This window comes from Etheostoma spectabile, chromosome 10 (assembly GCF_008692095.1).
Source record: "Etheostoma spectabile isolate EspeVRDwgs_2016 chromosome 10, UIUC_Espe_1.0, whole genome shotgun sequence".
In the NCBI taxonomy this organism is placed as follows: domain Eukaryota; kingdom Metazoa; phylum Chordata; class Actinopteri; order Perciformes; family Percidae; genus Etheostoma; species Etheostoma spectabile.
The window spans coordinates 15930488-15953238 of record NC_045742.1 but is presented as its reverse complement, the minus strand read 5'-3'; the positions used below and the strand labels follow the sequence as shown (position 1 = coordinate 15953238).

At 40.4% G+C, this 22751-nt stretch overlaps 1 protein-coding gene across 1 annotated transcript; it reads left to right on the top strand.

The window, feature by feature from the left end:
• The first annotated feature begins 1389 nt into the window (after positions 1-1389).
• On the top strand, positions 1390-21208 carry LOC116696325 (neuronal acetylcholine receptor subunit alpha-3). The gene is made up of 7 exons (XM_032527195.1): positions 1390-1656; positions 14864-15003; positions 15112-15156; positions 15244-15353; positions 15516-15723; positions 17863-18876; positions 20296-21208. Exons 1-7 carry the CDS (start codon positions 1599-1601, stop codon positions 20419-20421), a joined length of 1701 nt encoding a protein of 566 aa, XP_032383086.1. The 5' UTR covers positions 1390-1598; the 3' UTR covers positions 20422-21208.
• The last annotated feature ends 1543 nt before the right edge of the window (positions 21209-22751 follow it).

Sequence of the window (22751 nt, the reverse complement as noted above, 5' to 3'; positions counted from 1 at the left end):
ATTCTTCAACATTTCATGCTCAGCTGTGTATCTCTCTCTCTCTCTCTCTCTCTCTCTCTCTCCACCTTGGCTGTCCAGATGTCTTTAGTTTTCCATGCCCTCTCTGCATCAGTCTCTCTCCATGTTTCTATTATCATGTATCTTTTATCTATTATTTCCCTATAAAACACATCTTTAGCTTTGCTTTTTCTTTTCTCTCTTCGTTGTTCTTTTGAGAGCTGTTTCTGGCCCATGAGAGGCATTTAATCAATACAGTTAAACATCATATCTCTGAACTACTGTCTTTGTCTCTTTATATTTCGTTCCCAACTATCTTTCCTGGTGTATGTATGTTAATGCATGTCCACACTGATAAAAGTGTGTGCGTGTGTGTGTGTGTGTGTGTGTGTGTGTGTGTGTGTGTGTGTGTTCATGTATGAGTATAAACTTGTTAGATACAGTAGTAGTTTTAAGGTAAGTGGGTTTAGAGGAGGGAATATGTGGCACAAATACATCATATGCTGCTGAATACTAAAACATGTACACACACATACACTCCTGCACACAAGCACACAGTTTTATGAATTATTACTATCTGTCCATCCTGTCATTTGTTGCATTATAACACATCACTACAGTGAAAGCATTGATTTTCTTTTACAAAAGATGAATTTAAGGAAGTTGGACAAACACACAGAAGATACTTTGGATGCAAATATGTATGCTGTTCTCAATCATAGGATAAAAAAATGTCCAGTTGAAGGATTTTTATTTTTTACTCCCCAAACTCAAAGCATAGCGCAGAACAAAACTACAGAGTAAAGATGTTAAATATACTCATTGTAATGTTTACTTCAGTGCGTAAAACCCACTATTACTGCATGTTTTCTTTAAAGATGATATTATTCCTGACTTGCATGTTTAACAGTGCAATTTTACATGCTGGTGCTATGCATTAATAGCTTTCCATTATTTGAATTGGGCAGACTCTGCAGCCTTCAAGACTCTATTATAGAGCAGCTAATGCTTTAAGCTGCTTCTGCATCGTTATGCGTATAAAATCAATTAAGTGACTAAATAGGTCATTTACAGCTCAACAGTGAAAATAAGGGATCTTACTGTGTTTGTGTGTTGTGTTGTTCGCTGCATCTTACTCGATAAAATTATATTGAGTAGAAGTGGGATAATTCTTTAGTTTGTATTTTAGTTTTACTTTCTTATTCAATCAGACAGATTATATATTAGATTCAATGTTGAAATGGACATGCAGTGGCATTGGTGGTATTAGAGCCATATTTGAAAACCATTTCATTATTCCAAACTTAGCCTATCATCTCTGAGTCAAAGTGAGTCAGGTCGCCAGGTTTGGTCCCTGGGTGAGAGGGTGTTGCGAGAGTCGCGCAGGGACAAGGGAGGGGAGAGGGGGAAGGCGGGACGTGCAGAAGTTGTTCATGTCGGGAGAGCGCACCACGAGTCCCACATCTCCACACTCGGGAGCGCAAAGATTTTTTTTCTCGAATCATAAGGCTTCACATACGTCTGTAATGCGTTACTAACAAGACTTCAATCATCAGCATCATTTTCATCCGCAGAAAGCATCGTCAAGCGCCGATGTATCAATGAATTTCTCCAGGAAACTAACAACCGCACTCCTGCTGGTGCTCCTCGCAGCGCAAGGTAAGACACAGCGCGCCGTCAGTCAATGCTGGGCTCGCAAAAAGTATTATATTATAAAAGTATTATTATACTAGTTACTTTAGGAGTACCATGACCTTATTTAGAGCTCATGTGAAATTTTCTCAATACATTGCTTTTAAATTATCTTTAGCCACCCCCCAAGTTACCTCCCCTTTGCGCACCGTGAGATCCGTAAAGCAAACAGTGCTTTTGCCAAACCGACGAAATTGATTGACAAAGCGTAAACATGGTTATAAACGAAACTTAAGCGTGATGATGAATACGTTTAACTGCCGTAACTGGCAGTTTGTGTACAACATATTCAACACACTTCTTAAATTATTAAGTCGTTGAAAGCTCAGGAGCGCAGAACTAAAAGCCGAAAATCAAGAGCTGATCTTGAATACTCCCCCACCATTTTAAGTGCAGCTTTGCTGCTCCATCAAAAGACATGCTCTACCTCAGCAGGAGAGAAATAATATGTTTTTTTTTCCATTCTTAGTAATGTGCTTGCCTGACAAACCCCACGTGCCTAATATTTATAATATCCTATATTCTATAGAAACTTGTGCCATCACTGTTACATTGCAGGAAGGGACTTAGGGTTTAGTTTCCTTTTGGACATGATGATCTGTGATCATGACAAGTCTCATTAAAGCTGAAGCTTCACCCCCTGGAGCTACTGAGAAGCAGCCATACATGCACAAAACATGCGCCACACGAATGCCATATGTTGCAGCAGCTCTATGAATGCCAATGTTAATTTCATTCCTGGATCCTCCAGATGTTGAGGGCTCTCTCCATCCACTGAGCCCAGAGGTCAGGGTTTACTAGAGGCCAGAGGCCATGGTGCTGTTGGGGTTCAGTGTCTTGCTTAAGGACATTTAAGTAGGTGAATGGTTGCCAGTGATACTTGAAGGACAAAAGCACATATAGATGTTGATGCTACAGCAATCATGTACTTGCAAGACTTTCATTTCCTGTGTGGTTTGATTTAATATCTGTTGTGACATTAAATCACAGCTGGATCACTGTCTGTATTTTGTTTATCTTTCTGTAATTAATTTTTTTCTCTTCTTTTCTGAAAATCCCTCTACATATATTTTCTTCTGCCGTCTCTGGTTCATGTAAGGCTGCATGTCTCATGTGTGTTAAAAAAACGGATTTTGAAGTGGGGTCCTTGAATGGCTCCAAGGGGACCCAGAGCAGAACTAAGAATTGTAAAATGCTTTAATGCTCCGTTCACATGTTACTGAGTAGTTATTTTAATCCTGAATTTCATCTAATTTACAACCACAAAGAGTACACAGATACAGGTTGCTTGGGGAATCGTCTTTAGCGAGGGGAGCATAATGGGTATCTATCTTTAAGGAAGATAAAATAAATTGCTTTAAAGTGGTAATATGTAGTTTTTTGTTCTACGTGTTCACTGCTGGTTTTGCGCCTTAACACTGGTCAGTCAGTCTTTTTCTTTGGATTGCTGTTGCTAAAACTTGAATTTATATTCTGCCCCACAAAATCTGAAAACAAAGAAGAAGAAACTTGGTCAGGCCATCTGGTAAACTGTGTCACCACACAGTACAGGTTTTATGCCTATAGGTTGATTTTTATTTCTGCCTTTGGTTAATTTTCACAGAAGGCAATAGGGGGAAACCATATAGACTAAAAATTACAGCTTTCTTGACCCTTTAAACTAATTTGATTATTTACGATCTATAGCTCAGGAATTGAACATATCTCTGCCTGTCCTTCTAGTTACTATTAGCAGAGAGGGGATTTTGTTTTTCAACATTACTGCCTCATTTAAGTGGCTGTGGATTAACAAACTGAATTGTCTGTTTATTAGATTTCTGTTTTTCAATTAGATGAAAATAAATCAGGGTAAGTAAGTGTTTTCTTTAGCTTAGGCTACGTTTACACGTGGCCGGCTATTTTCATAAACAGACATTTCAATCTCTCTGTTTTCAAAAACAACATTGTGCACATATGTGTATACATATGCTGTCAATGCCGTCAAGAGCATGCCATACCTGTAGGTGGCAGTGTAACGAGAAGCTCAAGCCCACGTCAGAATCCCGAAAATAGCAACAACAGCAACAAATCACTCCTTCTCTCTTCCTCACTTCCTCGGCTGCCTAAACCTCAGTTTGTCTAAGTTTACATGCAAACAAAGATTTCCAAAATCCCCACTCTGGCCGGAGTTTTTTAGAAAGACTTGTTTTCAGAGGCAAATTCTCTGTTTGCATGTAAACAAAGGGCACAAACGAAGGGAAATTTCTCCCTTTTTAAAATAACCATGTACGTGTGAACAGGGCCTCAGGCTAGTTGTGGCTATTCAATGCATTCACATCGACGGGTTCCTGTGATGTTGTACACAAACAGGGCTTGACATTAACTTTTTTCCTCATCAGCCACTGTTTCTAGTGGTTTTCCAAAAGCTGCTAGCCACTCAGCAATTTCACTAGCTGTCACCATTAGGTCAATGTGAGAGTAAAGTTTAGCCAACAAAAGATGACCATAAGATGGGTACCGGGATCACTTCCGGGAAGTTACGGAAGTGATAGCGATCATGACAGTTAAGTTTAGCCGACAAAAGGTGACTGAAAGGGCAACGTGAAGTTAAGTTTTAGCACCAAAACGACTAGTCATGCGTTTTTCAGGGTTTTATACTAGTTCACCGGTCATAATCACTACAGCCAGTAGGGCACTGCCTTAAATAAAGGACAGCCTGGGCTATCTCACCACCTAGCTTTCACTCAAGCTGTTTTTACTGAAAGTTGTTCATTTCAATGGCATTCTATTTTTTACATATTAAGACAGACACAAAGTCATATTCAGGTCTTAACTCAATTTTGACCAAATGTGTAGCTACTGTGTTTTTCATATTTAGGGCTCCATAGTATGGTGGGTATCTTTCATACTAAAAGTCTTCTGCGGATTTGTCCCATACAAACTAGATTTTTTTTTCCAGGGAATGACACAGTGTGCTTTGAACAAAATGTGGGAGGAGAACGTTTTCTGGATTTAGGTTGAATCACCCCAGATGGCAGCAGTGAGTTTGTCCCAGATGTGTTGCCTGGAGCACACTAAGTACCTTTGTGTTGTAATGCTCCAGACGACATGTGAAAGACACTGGCTGCACACGTCCTGTAACCTGACTCAGAGTAGAGGGAAAGGATGTGTCACTGTATGACACGTGGGATGGAGTCTCTCACTCACTATGCCATTCTCTTCAGCTAGAGAGATTTGCTACAGCTAACTGCTTTGTCGCTTCGCCCTTGAACTGGGAGATTTTCAAAAGGAACAAGAAATTGGTGCCGTGAAAGGATGACAGTGTCAATGCTCTTCACAGGAGGGCAGATGTTGCTCATGTGAGAGGAAATCAACTGTGCTCTTGTTTGTTAGAGGTGGTTAACTTAACTATTTGGATGGAAAACCCCAAAAAACAGAAGTATTTTGCCCTCACCTTCCTTTAACCACCCCTCTGTCCTCCACCTTACCGCCACCCTTCCTTTTCTTCCCTCAATCCCTCATTGACTGTCTGGGCTTTAATATGATTCTGTACAGGGGCTGTGTATACAGATAAGTGCCTTAAAAAACACATTGACACACACGCACGCACACGCACAGACACACACACACACAAACACACACACACACACACACACACACATGTGCACACACACACACACACACACACACACACACACACACACACACACACACACTCCCAGTGGGGGTCCGATTATCAGGCTACAGAAGGTATTGTCTCATGCCATCAAGGATAACTGAGGGAAAGCTGATTCTGCAAACCATGGGATTGAGGTATTTTAGTCGAATCTGGCTGTAATAGCTAGGAGGTATGAGTGGGAAATCAGTAGGCAGCATGGGGCTGTTAGTTGGAGTTATTGAGTTCAAAATTATGTCACAGCCAGTGTGATTATTGCAGGGCACAACATAATATTTGAGGAAGGGGTAATTTCAGTAAGGCTGAGATTGACTGATTAAAATGAGTCAAATTGCATAATGAATTTCCCCACAGCCTGCAGCCTCTTCAGCAGAAATGGCTGAAAGAATTGTCCAGCCATGCCTACATTATACTGATCTGATCCACATTACGTTTCAGACTTGACCTTTTATATTACAGTGGTTTTTAATAGACTGCAGCTGCGTGTTGACAGTGTAAAGAGCAGTCCATCCAGGATTTTGCGGGCTTTTTCTTAGATTGTTGTGGCCAAAAAATACGTGAATTTGAGGGAGCTTTTGTTAAGAATTGCAAAAAAAGTTGCAAGGCCTTTTATATTTTTGTTGCAAGAAAGTTGCGAGAAACAGTGAAAATTGCTAAAACAAGTTTTTAATATTTTTTTTTGTATGGTTTTTTAGTTCTTTATATTGAATGAATCAAATATGAACATGTCTGTCAGTGGCTTGTTAGTTAATTTTCTATCCTGGGGTGGGACACACATTCATACGGCTTGATAAAGTACTTATTTAACTTTAACTTATCATTGCACTTACAATAACGAGTGTAGCTGTCCTCAATTTAGGTCATCCTGTACGTCTCATCTCCGGTTTTTCCTGCATCCACCATGTGTCTTTGTGTGTGTGCGCTTGCCAGTCGTGGTGTGGAACTGACCAGCAGCCCCGCCCTGCTGCAGAGAGCCAACAAGATTTAAACAGCAGCAGCTTTCAGCCACTTTAGAGTGAAAAAAAAACAAATTACAGCATACATTGATGTTAAAATGTATACAGTTTGGCAGGACGGTCTGAAATCTAATGCATGGTCTTTTGCTGTACGTTTTATTGGTAAATGTGAGATGCGACTCACACACATCTCATCTTAAAATATCAGAAACAAGGTAATGAATTCGGCAACGGACGTGTGTTAAGTCAGCCCGTTCTCACTTGGTCCTTGGCTCTCAGAGTCACATACTGATACAAAGTCTGGCACGTGGTACTGCTGGGACTGGTTAAAGTCACGGGAAACTCTGGTTACTGGTCAAATTTGCGGAAAGGTTGAGGTGATTGGTCAAAATTGTGTGTTGCACCAAATTCACTGTGAGTGGTTGAATTCACGTGAATTTTTACAATCACTACATCGCGCAATCCTGAGGGACTGAAAGAGGATCTGCCTTTTTAAACAAGTTCTGATCAAGAGAGCAGTACGTGCAGTGCAGTGATAATGATTAAGAAAATACTCCAATGAAAAAAAAATCTTCACAACTGAGTCTTCACAATGGAGTTGTTGTGTGGCCAGCACTCAAATGTTCTTTTTTTCACCAGCATTCAAAATGGTTTATATTAAGTCCCTGTGGCTTCTATCTAAGTCTGCTTGTGTGGAGTTGTCTGCTTGCATTGCAGCATCATCAAGCATATTTGCTCCTCTTCCAGACTTAAATGCTTCTCTGAGCTTGGAACTACAGAACAGCAACATGGTTACTCTCCCAGAAGCAATGCAGTTGCTTTAAAGTATGACAGGCAATCAGTGTGTATGTTACTGTGTGTGTGGCTTAAGGAGTGTGCTGTGGCTTGAGGATCCTCTTAACACGATTGTCGTGGGATTATTGCAACCAAACCCCTATCCCACATACACACACACACACACACACACACACACACACTGTGTAACCACCACAGGCAGAGGCAGCCGACTTATTCCACCCCCTATGGATTGGCTTAAACCATCGTACTCCCCTTTCAACATACACAGACATTCTCCTTCAGACAGCCCTGCTTCCTGATTCCTCTGGGACATCCAGGTTTTCGGTGCTGGTGATGAACTGAGACAGGCTTTAGGATGGAGGGAGAAAGGGTGAGAAGTAGGAAGCTAGAGAAAAGGTTGAGCATAACACAAGATGCCGCAGATGGACGACAGGGATGTTTGAGCATTCGGCACCCACTTTTCTTCTCCTCCTTACCTGTTTAAATATTCTATTGACTGGCCTCAGTCTTTCCTTTCATTAGTCGTTTTAAATCCATGTGTTTGCCTGTGTGTCCTGAGCACTTTATGTCCTTCAAGTTGGTAACACACAATAAAGGCTCTCGCATGTCATGGCATTATTTATTGCTATGTCTAGCTACCCCAAGTTATTATCACATAAATTAGGCCTTCAAAATATGTCGTAACTTCCTTATGGCAGTAGCTAAGTGTGTTTGTTGTCTTGGTACTGGAACAGAAGTCGAGGCTCAACAACTTTAAACGTTGATGGTTAATTAACAGACAAGAGTCAAGCTCTCCTTCTCATAGGTCCATACAACAGTCAGTAATACATTTCGTTGTTAGTTTCCCATCGTGAATCTTGTGTTTCAGGTGTCTTTCTATCCCACCTCTGTTTTTGCCAAGAGTGATGTTGTATTTTGGTTGTTTGCAGTCATCTCGTTGAATTTTTAATTTTGTTTGAACTTGATCTCTGAGGTGTTTAAAGCACTCTGATACCTGAAATTAGCCAAACTTCATCCATGCCTATCACCAGGTTGGGCTTTGCCATGTTGCCCACTTGCTGAGTGATGTAGCCCTCACCAATTGCCCACCTGTATTATTCAAAGTTCTGGCCTTCCAAGTTCCAACAAACTGCCTAACCATGATTAGGAAGTAGGATTTCAGTTTGCAACAAAAAACACGAGAGGTTTCTCTTGTTTCAATGTCATAGCTTCCTTTTCAGAATCCATCAGTAGTACACCAGTGCAAGTCATCCAGACACTTTCCATTAACTAACCCACATCTGGGTCATGGAAAATAGCACTGGCCAGCATACTTTCTTTAAGAATTTTTCTCTTCTTAATGGATCCTAAAATATTTTTACGTCAATGGGAACAGTGGAAAATGTCATCTTTTTGAAATTAACATGTCTTTGCAGCCAGCTCCCTGCCCCAGAGTTTCTCCAGAGGGAGGAAGCTGCATCTTCACTGTCATCTTAAGAGACTCTTGTCAATACAGAAGAGCAGGAGCTCAACACTCAGAAGCTCCTGCCGCCTCAATCCTTCACTCTGCCTTGAACAATACCTACTGCTATCAAGTCATTTGATCTATTGTCTCTCACTGCTTTCCCACTACTCGACTTTATTACAACTCACTCTCAGTGGGCACCTGCTCATCTACCCTGAATGGGTTCTTTCTGGTTCCTGGACCTAGAATGGAAACACAGTGCTCTATCTGAAGGGATTGAATAGTTTATATCAGCGTCGCTTCAACGTCCAAGAATATATTGTCATTTTGCTAAATCTTTCATGTAGTTTATCTCTTGACACCAGAGTTACCTATTGTGTTGAGATTTAGACGTACAATGTAGAAAAGACATGTTTTTCCAGTGGTTTGAAAAAATGGGGGAAAGATACATGATTTGTTATGGACTTGGGCCACAGAAGCACAGAAGTTTTCAAAAACCTTTGCTCAATACTGATTCACTCAAGGCTGCTGGCATACTTGATCAACAGGCCTTCTCCAATGTCGCTGCAGGGGAGAAAATCTGACATTAGCTCTGATTACTCTATTATCTTCAGCTGCGACAGCTGCACTGTCGAGAACCACCACAACCTCCCTCTGAAGACAGAGACAGCTCCCAAACTGAGTGTTGCAGCAGTGCATTTGTAGCTCCTGCTGCAATAACTTCTAGAAATGTGACAACATGTAGTTACTTTAATAAGCAAATATGTAGTAACACATGGTAATCCCAGCCGTTAATGCAGATAATCGGCCCCATGGAAACACAGTGTTGAATCTGTCATTCACCTTTTCTCTAAATATTGAGTCCTTAATAACCTCTCACTTCTTTTTACCTCACATCCACGTTATGGCTATGTGTCTCTCTGCTCATATTATTCATCAATGCTGGGGATGAATTCAATGGATGAGTTTAACTAACAGCATCTGAATTCTTTGTTTATCTCATTTATTTTTTAGGGAAATTTCATAGGGGCTTGTGTTGACTGTGTTCACTTGGTGTCATCTCTTTTGATCTTGAGTTAATGTAAGAGTGAATGTGAGGGAAGTGTTTTGCTAAAATTTAACAATTTACCCCTAAACTGACGATATCTTATACTCAGAGAATCTGACCTCAAAACTCCCACATCTTCTCAGATGAAAGCATGAAGGCAAGGAGCCATTGAATTTCATGCATCGGTGAAAAAAATCTTATGCTCTTCAGAGTGAGTCCCATCAAAGGTGAGTGGACATACTGTACATAAATAGGAACATGTGCGTACACATAGGGGCACACACAGTTTCATGTATGTACAATATATAGGTGAGCCCTCATACATGAATACACATAGGTTAAAACATGCACCGTATTGCTTAATAGGATGGTCACAGTTCATACAGAAATCACTGTAAAATCCTCTTATGCGTCACTCAGTATGTCACAGTAAGGCCATCAAAAACTCTGGAGAGTGAAGACACGCTATCTAGCTGTTCTCTGCTTCTTCTTGCTGTCACTTTACTCTTATCTCTTCTCTTCGCTGTTTCTCTCTCTTTGTATCTTTTTTCCATGCACTCACACTCTGTCAGCAGTGTATTATTGGAGGGTAATTAGTTCAAAGTGTCTACCACTTGCTCCTAGGCTCATCCTGTTAAGCACATGCCTGATCAAAGAGCCTCCCACAGGCCACAGCTCTTTCTGCAGCTTTGAGCTCCTGGAGCCACAAGAGATGGGGACAAACTCACGTATGGCTTGCTAATCCTAAATCAATGTGGTTATTTAAGGGTGAAATGTATGACTGCTTGACTTGGCGTCATCCACGTCAGAACAAAGCCTCATCACTTTGTTACCACATTACAAAGGCAGAGGAGGGAAAGAATGCACGTCTGGTAAAATGAACTGTCAAGCTGATTTCTCAGTGATTTCTCATGTGGTTTTCATCATCACTGGCAAAGACAGTTCTGTCTACAATGATTGAACAACTTTCTTCTAAAGCTTGAGACAAGTGAACTGACACATTATGTTGGTTGCTTGCAACGTGGTTTTAGCAATGTTGAGTAGTCCACCACATTGCTATAAGATTTTGTACAGACATTCATGGACCCCAGATGATGTATCTTTATGACTTTGGTGATTATCTTTTTCTCATGCCACCATGAGATTTTGTCGTTTCAATTGAGATGTTTTGACAACTACTGCGTGGATTGCTATGAGATTTCTTAAATTCATAGTCTTTTGTCCTTTTGCACATGTGCGAGACATGTTGGCCTTGCTATGAAATATACATAATCTAAGTGTAATATATCAAATCTTTATGAACCTATTATGTTGAAAATATAATTCCACAGCTGGACAAGTTGGAAATGCTCTTGATTTTAACTTTAACTTGCTCACTGTGTGTTAATTTCACACCCTAACTCATAAATGCTCTCTGTTCCACACAAATTAAACCTTTACGTTAAATGCTGTACATAAGTGCAGTGAGGTGTGTGTGTGTGTGTGTGTGTATGTGTGTGTGGTGTGCACATAATTAACTGAGGCGAAAGGGCAAAGGTTATAATTAATTTTCTTTAAATTAAGTCAACTTAAGATCTTCAATGACGGAAGATAGAAGGGAATTGGTGACTGGCCAACAGAGAAAAAAAAATATTGTCTTAATTTTCTTTCGTCACAGTGAACAAAAGGTCCAATTAATTGACTGATTATAATTGCCCTGGTTTCCCCTTGTCCAATTAGAGGCTTAAGCAACTTTCTGTGAGTGCATTGAGTCAGGGAGCAGTGGGCAGTTTTAAAGGTAGGTACCAAGAGCTGAAATTACACAAGCGTCTCAGGAGAGAGGCCTTTTCATTAAGCGTTAAGACTCAACTCCAGTGACCTCAGAAAACTTCTTGAGAGTTTTGAAGCCACTTTAGTATAATACAAATTCTTACCCACAGAGAACTAGATCTGACGGGTCATAATTTTCTTAGTTAGTGAACATCTTAGGATAATTCTGCCTGTAAGAATGAGACTAACAACTTCAGTAACGTATGATAAAACCCCCAAATGGTTCTGGTTACATTTCCTTCATCAGGGTGGTTAGTTTGATGTTAGTTTGATGGAATAAACATGATGGGGAAAAGGCTTTGCGTCCTGATTTTCATTTACATTCATCTTTTCATCAGTGGACTTCAAGCATAGCTTATGTCTCCACTAGTCTGCACCCCGCTGTGTGTTGCATATGAACTTGAGTGAGGGAGGAATAAAGTTATGAAAAGTGTAATATAGGAATACATTGTTGCATATTCTTTAGCATTGTGTTCATTGTTATGTGGTGCTAAACATTGTCCAGAGGCATATCTGTGTTTTGGTCATTGTTTTTCATGTGCACCAGATGTTGTGATTATGTAAGTGTTGTGAGTGCTTTTGAATATTTTAGCTCAGTCAGCTAGGTCTACCCCTGAGTTGTGTTAACCCCCTGTTAGATTAAATTAAAATTAAGTTAAAACCTCTAAAATGTAAAAATCTTAGGGATGGTCACTGTGTTTCTGCAACATTGCTTAACATTCTTCAGATTTAGATTCTAACAAACTAACAGGGGATGAACTTCAATTACATTTTTATTTCCCTGTCTTTGGCAAGTCTGATTTTGTGAACATGGGCAAATGAACAACTCTCCTAAAATGAAAAACCAGACAGACCGTAATCTGAGATGTCTGCAAGATATTTATCTACGGGTACTCCCGATGGATGAATGGCTTTATGACTTTACTGTATGGACCAAATTTGAAATAACATTTCAGCATATACTGTAGTCTCCTGAAAAGAAATATGTTTAATTAAAGTACAATCCTACTGAAAGTCAATTTTTAGCGCTGACATAGCTACACTGCTCACGTGCGACTCCCAACAAAGATGGTATCAAAGCCTGAGAGCTCAACAAACAGGGTGAAAAGAGGAGCTGCAGCAATGTGTAGTACAACAAAAATATGGTGTTTTTTGAAAATTCACCCACATAAACCTATTCTGATATAACCTCGAAATACAATTATGAACCTGAAAATTAGCATAATATGAGCAGATTAAGATATGATCTTTGAAGAGTAAATTGACAGGAAAAAAATAAAAGTAAGGAACAAAAGTAAGAAACAGTTTTACAAGCTTCTGGTTTGTAGAAAGTTAGCTGACTCACACAAAAAGTGTTCCATCAAAGTAGCCATGTTTTATTTAGTTGTTGCCAAGCAAAGTTCTTTTTCCTTTTCAGTAAATGTGGCTATTTGTTGTGTATGGGCTGTGACCCATTTGCCCTTTTGGGGAAGCACATTCTCCTCAATCTCTAAAATGTTGCATGCCACTCAGTAAGTGCAAGTGTGAGTTGTGACATGGAAATGGTCAAACATACCAGCTACCCACAAGAAAAGTTTGACAGAGAAAGGGACATGACACAGAAAAACTGGGAGGAAGACTAGGGGTATGCAAAAAATTCCAAAAATCTATTAATTTTTTTATTTTTATGTCTACTGCAATTCCATGATAGATAGATAGATTATTGATCCCCAAGGGGAAATTCAAGTTCCCATTAGCTTACAGACATCACACACCACATACACATACATAATGACAGGATGTTAAAATAACAAATAGCAAATAAATCCACATGAATATGAATATACTGTATATACATACATACATACATACATACATACATGTATGTAAAAGTAATTACATTTACATGTCAAATCCAATCGTGACATTCTCTTAATAGTATACTCCTAATGAAGACACAAAGGAAGTTAAAGGAAGAGAAATTATGTTAATTTCCATGTTATTCTATGATAATGTACTGCAGGATATAGCTAATTGAAGCCACTGACTCAGTGTTTCTGACATGCTGGTGGTGAGAGTGTGTGCAGTCCCAAGTGAGGCAACATTTTCTGCTTGGACAGGCGTGGGACTATAAGCCATCCCAGGCACCACTTGTGGCGGTTTTCCACAACATAACCTTCAGTCCAGACTTACAAAGCCTGCAAATACACACAGACTTCTCCAGACTAAAACTGGCCAATGGCGCACTAATGCTTAAAGCATCTTGTGTTTGGAGATTTCCAAAAACCTTGCAGGCTTTGTCTTCCCTCTGTAAACAGGCCATATACACACCTCTACAATCTACTTAACGCATTAAAATCTCTCACAGCCTTTACCCCCATCCAGAATAAAGAGACATTAATTAAACACTTAAAGGGTCATTTAATCTGAATCAAACTAAAATCTACCTTCAGTGGAATCTAGACACAGAGGTTTGTAGGTTTATGTATAGGTTTATTTGTCTGTCTGTGGTAGCTACAATGTGAAAGTGAAGACAGTGGGAACATGTTGAAGCTGTTCTGAAGATGATATGGATTAATTGTGACTGTTTCCTTGCTTACTTTTCTATTTCTCAATATCTTTTGAAATAGTGAAACATTTCTAAAGGCTCTCTGGTGAAATGACCCCTTTATATGAGAACAACCATCTCCATCTTTTTCTTTAGCAGACATATATAATTTTGAGTGGCTAACTTTAAGTCAAGTCTAATTTACTTTACTTTACACTTTTTGTCTTAAGCAGCTCCCCGGTACCAACACTTGTTCACCTGTGTGACCACATAAAATGTAAAATGGCAATTACCAATTTTTGACCATCAATGTGAAACACAAGCAAGCATAAAAAAACATGAACAGGAAGCCTGATTTAATGTACTTACCAAGGCATTAAGAACTCTGGATACGGTGTGGCAGAATCATTTTTTCTTCCAATTTTACTATGGCTATCTACAGAACTGCAATGACAAATGGCAAATCCGCTGTGGTCCCCATAGATGGCTATTGTAAAAGACACATCCTTCAATCCATTGAAAGAACATCTTGAACGGCACATATTGTAATTTATTACTGTTAAGATTATAAATATAAATGGTAACTTGTACATACCTTATATGTATGACTGGTTGAACTGACCTTTAACATCTCCACTTAGGATTTCCCAAATACCCTGAAATACACTTTAGAAGAAAAAAAATTAACATTTTGCTGAAAAAAAAAATTCTAGAGCAAAGTTGGGACTTCATGAATATAATTCAGTACAGTATGAGATTATGTGCTCAGTAAGGAAACTATACCTTAAGTCACCTCTGCATTTGATTGATGATTCCTATTACTATGTTTTCTCTTCTCTCAAATCCCCTAAATGGTCTTGATCAAAGTATGTAGGAACGTTTGAAAACACACCCATGTATTTAAGGGTTACACTGTTTTTGTTTCTTCTATTATCAGGGTGTTTTTCATCAAAGGGGGAGGACAGATTATTTCGGAGGTTGTTCAGGAGGTACAACCAGTTCATACGGCCAGTGGAGAATGTATCAGATCCAGTCACAGTGGAGTTTGAGGTGTCCATGTCTCAACTGGTCAAAGTGGTAAGAAGTGGACAATGAACAACTGGCTGTCTCTAAACAAAGAAATCAAATGTTTTATAAAAGCATATGATTTTCTCTTGGTACTAATTCACCCTTTTGTCTTGACAGGATGAGGTGAATCAGATTATGGAAACCAATCTGTGGCTGAGACATGTGAGTGACATTTATCCTTAATGTAATGTAATTAATGATGACATATTATTTTTCTATCAGGCTTTTTACTCATGCTAAGTCTTTTAGGTGTGGAACGACTACAAACTGAAGTGGTCCCCTGTTGACTATGATGGGATTGAGTTCATACGAGTTCCATCCAATAAAATTTGGAGGCCAGACATTGTTTTGTACAACAAGTAAGTTTTTGTGCCCAAATGAAAAAGAAGAACTTTTTCACATTTTCTTTAGTCTTCTTCGTACATATGCAAGTGTTTTGTACTCATGCTCTCCATCTTCTGATCTTTTGTGTTAAATATTGTAATGGCCTTTAAGTAAAATGGTAATTACATCTTTTGCAGTGCTGTAGGTGACTTCCTTGTGGAAGACAAGACCAAGGCTCTGCTAAAGTTTGATGGCACCATCACCTGGATTCCTCCAGCTATTTTCAAATCTTCCTGCCCCATGGACATTACCTACTTCCCCTTTGACTACCAGAACTGCTCTATGAAGTTTGGCTCCTGGACATATGACAAGGCCAAGATCGACCTTGTGCTCATTGGCTCAAAGGTCAGAGGGCGTCTCTGGGTCTTATGGGAGAGATCCTGGTTATCTAGAAGTCATGCAAATTTATTCTAAATGGCATGTTGGCAACACAATATTTTATTTATTTTTGTTAGAATCAGTATATTGTAGGTTTATTGCCAAAGTAAGTTACACTTACAAGGAATTTGCCTTGGTGGTTGGTGCATACATAAAACATAACAAACATATTAAACCAGGGGTCTTCAACATTTTGGAGCAAAGACCCCCCTATTACATGTTGTATAAAAAGAAGTTGCATATTAAACTGGGTTTACAATAACATGCAAGTCCGCCAAAAGACATACCTTTTTAGTGCATAGGATACTAAATTATTAAAACAATAATTGTTGACATGATTTTATAAATCATGTTTTAATGACAACCAATCCTTTGGATTCACTGTGGATGGCTCCCTCAGGGACTACGTTACTCAATAATGTTTTTCTCACAAATAGGCTGATTTATATTTGCTAATATTTTGGATTCATTTCACATTTGAATTTTTTTTTAAACTTCTTCACTTTAAAAATCATTTGGTGGCCTCACTGCAACTCTAAGGACCCCCCAAGTGATCCCGGTACCCCTTTTAAATATCTCTGTATAAACATTAAAATGAACTAAACAGATATATAACAAAACAAATATACAACAAATATATCTAAAATAGCTGTTCAACAAAAAGGAGGCTAATTGGATTGAGTGCAGAATGAGCAACAAATATGTAGTATGCGCAATGGGCAGGTGTATATAGTCCAGAATAGTGGTTAATACAAAGTGCAAGTGCAGTGACTAGGGATGGGGTGGGGGTTAAGTCAGTGTCAGTGGGGGTCTGGGGCATTGTTGGTGAGGTTTTTATGTTGTGAGGCAGCCTCCTGCCAGAGGGGAAAGGTTCAAATTGTTTGTGTTCGGGGTGAGAGGAATCGGCTACAATCTTTCCTGGCCGCCTCAGCTTCCTGGAGGCGTACCGGTCTTGGAGAGACGGCAGATTGCGGCCAATTACCTTCACAGCAGAGCGGATGATGCGCTGCACTCTGCCCTTGTCCTTAGCAGTGGCAGAAGTTTAGTGTAAAAGTAGTAGCAGTGTAGAAGTGCACCATCATTGTTATTGACAGGTTGAAATTCTTCAGCTGCCCCAGGAAGTACATCCTCTGTTGTGCTTTTTTGATCTGGGGGATGATGGAGGACTCCACAGTTTTGACTGTGGAGCAAGGTCATGGGGCGGGTGGGGATGCATCCTTCCTAAAGTCCACAACCATCTCCACTGTCTTCAGAGCGTTTAGCTCCAGGTTGTTTTGACTGCACCACGTCACCAGGTGGTTAATCTCCCACCTGTAGGCTGACTCATCCCATCCAGAGATGAGTCCACTGAGATTGGTGTCGTCTGCCAACTTCAGGAGCTTGACAGACTGGTGACTGGAGGTGCAGCTGTTGGTGTACATGGAGAAGAGCAAAGGGGAAAGCCTGTGCTGATGGTTAGAGAGTCAGAGACATGTTTCCCCAGCTTCACATGCTGCTTCCAGTCAGACAGAAAGTCTGTGATCCACCTGCAGGTGGAGTCAGGCATGTGCAGCTGGGTCAGCTTGTCCTGTAGCGCTGTGTTGATCGTCTACACACCTGTTGGCTCTATAGGCAAAGGGGATCCATGAGTGGGTTGGTAAGGGATTTGAGTTGAGACACAACAAGGCACTTAAAAGACTTCCTAACCACAGAGGTTAGGGTGTTGGGCCTATAGTCATTCAGTCTTGATTCCTTGTTTTCTTGGGGACCAGGATGATGGTGGAGGACTTGAAGCAGGCTGGTACGTAACATGTCTCCAGTGAGGTTTTAAAGAGGTCTTTTTTTCATATTACAAGCAAGGTTTCAGTACTGAGTTACAATTGCCCTTTTATTTGCTCATGCCATCTTTTAAGACAAAATGGGAGCAAGTTCTATTAAATCATTTTATCCCTTCATGCCACAAAACATTTAGTGATGTGTCACAATTTACAAGTGGCAACGTTTGAACCGCCTTCTTCTTTTGTCTCTTTAAACTGACTTGTATTCATTTTCAAACAAATGCTGTTGGTTTTAAAACATTTTCCCCTCAGAATTACTTCTTTTGACTTTCTATTTGCATTTCATCAGGTAAACCTGAAAGACTTCTGGGAAAGTGGAGAGTGGGAGATCATTGACGCACCAGGATACAAGCATGACATCAAGTACAACTGCTGCGAGGAGATCTACCCGGACATCACCTACTCCTTCTACATCCGCCGCTTGCCTCTCTTCTACACCATCAACCTTATAATCCCCTGCCTCCTCATCTCCTTCCTCACTGTCCTGGTCTTCTACCTCCCGTCTGACTGCGGCGAGAAGGTCACCTTGTGTATCTCCGTCCTCCTCTCCCTCACTGTGTTTCTGCTGGTCATCACTGAGACCATACCTTCGACATCCCTTGTCATCCCTCTGATCGGCGAGTACCTCCTCTTCACCATGATTTTTGTCACACTCAGCATCGTCATCACTGTCTTTGTGCTGAATGTCCACTACCGCACCCCTATGACTCACACTATGCCGGAGTGGGTGAGGTCTGTGTTCCTCGGGGTGCTGCCCAGGGTGATGCTGATGAGGCGGCCTATCGACCAGGGCTGCTCCCCCCCCGCCAGTATTACAGGAGGGATCAGTGGGGGAAACACAAAGAGAAAGAACAGCATAGGAGATGGAAGCGGCTCAGGAAGTGTGAGTGTTGGGGGTATAACTGGGGGTGTGGCGTGTGCACCGCTGGATGGTTGCACAGGAGTAGGAGGGGCCGCCTCAGCTGGCAGCTCCATGAACTGTGTGGAGTATGGTGAGATGAACCGTGAAATGAACCGGGATATGAGCAGGAGGTGCCCCTACAGAGGCAAGGAGGTACCGACTCCAGTCCCTCCCCCAATGGTGCCTCCTCCTCCTCCTCCTCCTCCTCCTCCCCCCTCACAGGCACCTCAGACCCAGGTGCCCCAGGAGTCAGAGTTGCCCAAGGTGCCGCGGCCATTAAATGCCCCTTCGGCTGTAAATGCAGTTGTTGCCTTCTCCGTGGTGTCTCCAGAGATCAAGCAGGCCATAGAGAGCGTGAAGTACATCGCAGAGAACATGAGGACTCGCAACAAAGCTAAAGAGGTACAAAAGCTTGAGTTGTCTTTGTTGAAACGATAACTGCATAATAAAACAATAATTAGTACTATTTTTATACATATCTGTGTGGCACTATATTCTTAGCAGTCAAACTTTATTATATCAGTAAATAATATATTTCTATTCCTATTTTTTACTGTCACTAACAACAGAGTCACATTCTTGTCTATACATCTTTGCTGCATCTTGACCATGAACGCAAAGTTATAGTTATAGTCCTAAATTGCAACTACAAACATAAACATATAGCAGAAAGACACAAACATCACCTTTAACTATATTTATGTGGACTTGTACTGAATTGTGTTCATTCGCTGTGGGTGCTAAACCTGGATGATAGGCAAAAATAGAAAATTAATACACACTATTGTGGTGGTGAAATTGAGTCAAATTTAGTTACAAACATAGTCAAATATACTGATTAACGGTTTGAAATGATTATTCAGTAGATCAGTGGTGTTTGTGAGTGAATGTGTGTGGTATTGTGTGTGGGGTAAACAAAAGGGAGATGTGGTGCAGAGCCAGAAAAGGAGTAAGCGAAAGAATGTATTTCTGTATTCACCCAGTAGCACTAATTAATCTGCCTACCAGGAGCTGCAGTAAGGGAAGACACAAGCATGAGATAAGGAAAAGACCTGGCAGAGCTAGAGGGCCATCACAGAGTCGGTGTGACTTTTTAAACTTAACCTAGTCCTAATGACCTAAAATAAATGGTTAACCTTGTGGGGACTAGAGTTTTGACCCAAGATTGGTGTGCACAGAGTCATTCCCCACAATGTACACAACACAGCAAAGCTATACTTTATGTGTGTTACCTCTGCAGTGTGTGAATTTCTACCTAGCTAAGTAAAAGATGTAGAAACCATTTCTACAGCACTATAAAGGGAGTGTAAAGCTGCTTGTGCATTGCAGATGGAGAGCTTTGAATTTGCCTCATGCACACTGTGGATGGCCCTGATATGTTTGTTACTTCAGCTCCATCTTTTCTTAGCAAAGCTGGGATTTTTCTTTGATGCATGCAGAATAGCTTCTTCTATAGCACACAATGGCATTATGGTCAGTGCAGCCATGATCCTATTATCCACACCTGACTGATCAAGGGATACTCTGTCAGCCTCTTTCACACATAAACACATAAACACAGAACCTCAGATAAGCACACACACACACACACACACACACACACACACACACACACACACACACACACACACACACACACACACACACACACACATTTGAGACCTACAGCTGTAATGTGGACACAGTAACATCACATCACATTTCACAATTACCATTAAGCAAAGGTCAGAAGGAAAGTGCTACTGCCTATGTATTTGTGTGCCGTAGATATTTTGTATTTTTTCTTACTTATACACACCTAAATTTCCTTCCGTTCCTCAGGTGGAAGACGACTGGAAGTACGTTGCCATGGTCATCGACAGGATCTTCCTGTGGGTTTTTGTGACAGTGTGTGTGCTGGGAACAGTGGGACTCTTCCTCCAGCCACTCATTAGCTTCTTTCAATGAGAAACTCTTCTTTGTCCTGTCCATTTCTCCCTCTTTTTTGTCTACTTCTGTCTGTCAATTTATCCCACTTGAACTACTTTGGGAATTATCCCTCCTCCAGCTCTTTCACATCAAACACTGAACTGTCTTCTTTTCCCTTTTTTTGGCGTTCTGTCTCTCCTCTCTCAGTCTCATGCTCTTCTCTGGGACATCACTTCTAGCTCTCAGTTGTTTCCTCACATGACTTACCCTGATTTCCCCATTTCATCTTTGCCTTGCCCTCTCAATGTGCACGTAATGTTGTTACCCAGTCTCTTCCTCTCCATCAATGTTATTATCTGACATGAACATCACATCTGCTCTCCTTCTTCTTTCCCTTTCTCAGTTTTTCTCCTCTCCTCTGCAATATTTTGACCTGCCCCTGCCTACAGTTTGTCTCTTAAATTTTGTTTGTTCTTCTCTGCATTTCCATTCTGTGTTTTTCTGAAAAAAGTTCATTGCTATTGTAGAGTCTTATACAATGTGTTACAATGTCAGGTAATTATTAAAGTAATCATTATAATTGCTCCTAGCAGAACGGACAATAGGAAGGAATAACTGAATTTCTTTGTGAGTTTTGCAGTAGGACTTTGTTGTTGTAGGCCAGTGCAATAAGGACAACACACTTTTGAGAAATGTAGTAGATAATTTCTGTGTTAAAGACAAATACTGACAGCTAGTAATAATAAGTATGATGTTGTGATGTGAAGGTCATCTGATGGCTGGCACCTGTACATACGTTTGTAAAATATGAAAGAGTTATGCATGGCCTCTGAGAAGGACGTTATGGTTGTACACACAATGTCTTTTCCACATGCTCACACTAAACCGGCCTTTGCACACCAAGCTCACGTTTTTCGTATGGGGTCATCCTATAAAATTTATTACGTACAGAAACCTTTCACACTAAGTCTGATGTGTGTTATTACATATATATGGGTGCAATGAAAGGCGCTCGTACGAGGCTAATTAATGAATGACATTAGCAAGAAGCTATCATTAGCTGCCTAGAGCTTAATCGTTTTCTAATCTTTCATACATCCTTAGGTTTGCGATCAGTACCTACCATCCCTGAATCCAAGCTGTTCTACAATCACCTGCCACAACTCCTTAAATTCACAAAACAACTTCTTTGTATTCTTTACTTTGTCATCAAGTTCTTTGCGTTGGAAGATGTTAATCAGTTCATCAGAGGCCATTTTGGATAATGATATTTTGCATGTCTCTGAGAGGTCAAACATCTCTAAAAAGGCTTTTGATGGATGGGAAAAAAATAGACCTGTTCCCAGAGGTGGGTAGTAACGAGTTACATTTACTCTGTTACATTTACTTGAGTAAGTTTTTGAAAAAATTGTACTTCTAGGAGTAGTTTTAATTCACTATACTTTTACTTTTACTTGAGAAGATTAGTGAAGAAGAAACTGTACTCTTACTCCGATACATTAGGTTACAATGAGCTCGTTACTCGTTACTACGCTTCATTGTTTTTACCCCAGCGTATGTCTATTTTGACAGAGAGAGAGAGTCTTCCGCTGAAGGCTCTACCATGTGACTGTGCTTAACCAATCACACGTCGTTGTTCAGTCACGTGACCGTACTCGTTTCAGCAGCGCGACAGGTTAGCTTTACAGTCGTAGCAAAGCAAAGATGTCAGAATCATACGTCGCCAAGGCAACGCAGACCAGGAGGACCCCCCCCCCCGCCCCGCCTCATAGTGAAAGCATGGTTACCTTTTAGGAAAAGTGCGAAACAGATAATGTGGGCGTTTAGTGTCGACCAAAACAAACGGACATGTGAGCGTTCAACAACTCAACATCTAACCTGAGGAAACGTAGCGGTAGTTTTGCTGTGGAGAGGTGGATCTTTGTCTTTTAGGTTACATAAAGTATGTTTTACACATGCAGCATCCATCCTAATTTGATGTGACAAGTCTCTGAAGTAAGCTATTTTGTAATTAATAAATTAATTTTAATTTATTTTTATTGATTGGATGAACTATAATTTGCCTAAATATGATTATTTTGTATTTTGTCGGTCTGATTGATGCTTGTGTTAAGAAATTAATCAGACGTTACTCAACAGTTACTCACTACTTGAGTAGTTTTTTCATCTAGCACTTTTTTACTCTTACTCAAGTAATTATTTGGATGACTACTTTTACTTTTACTTGAGTCATATTATTCTGAAGTAACAGCACTTTTACTTGAGTACAATTTTTGGCTACTCTACCCACCTCTGCCTGTTCCAAAAACTAATGAACGCCGAAGGTTTCGGATTGGGTGTGTGAACATAATTGACACAATGTGAAGTTG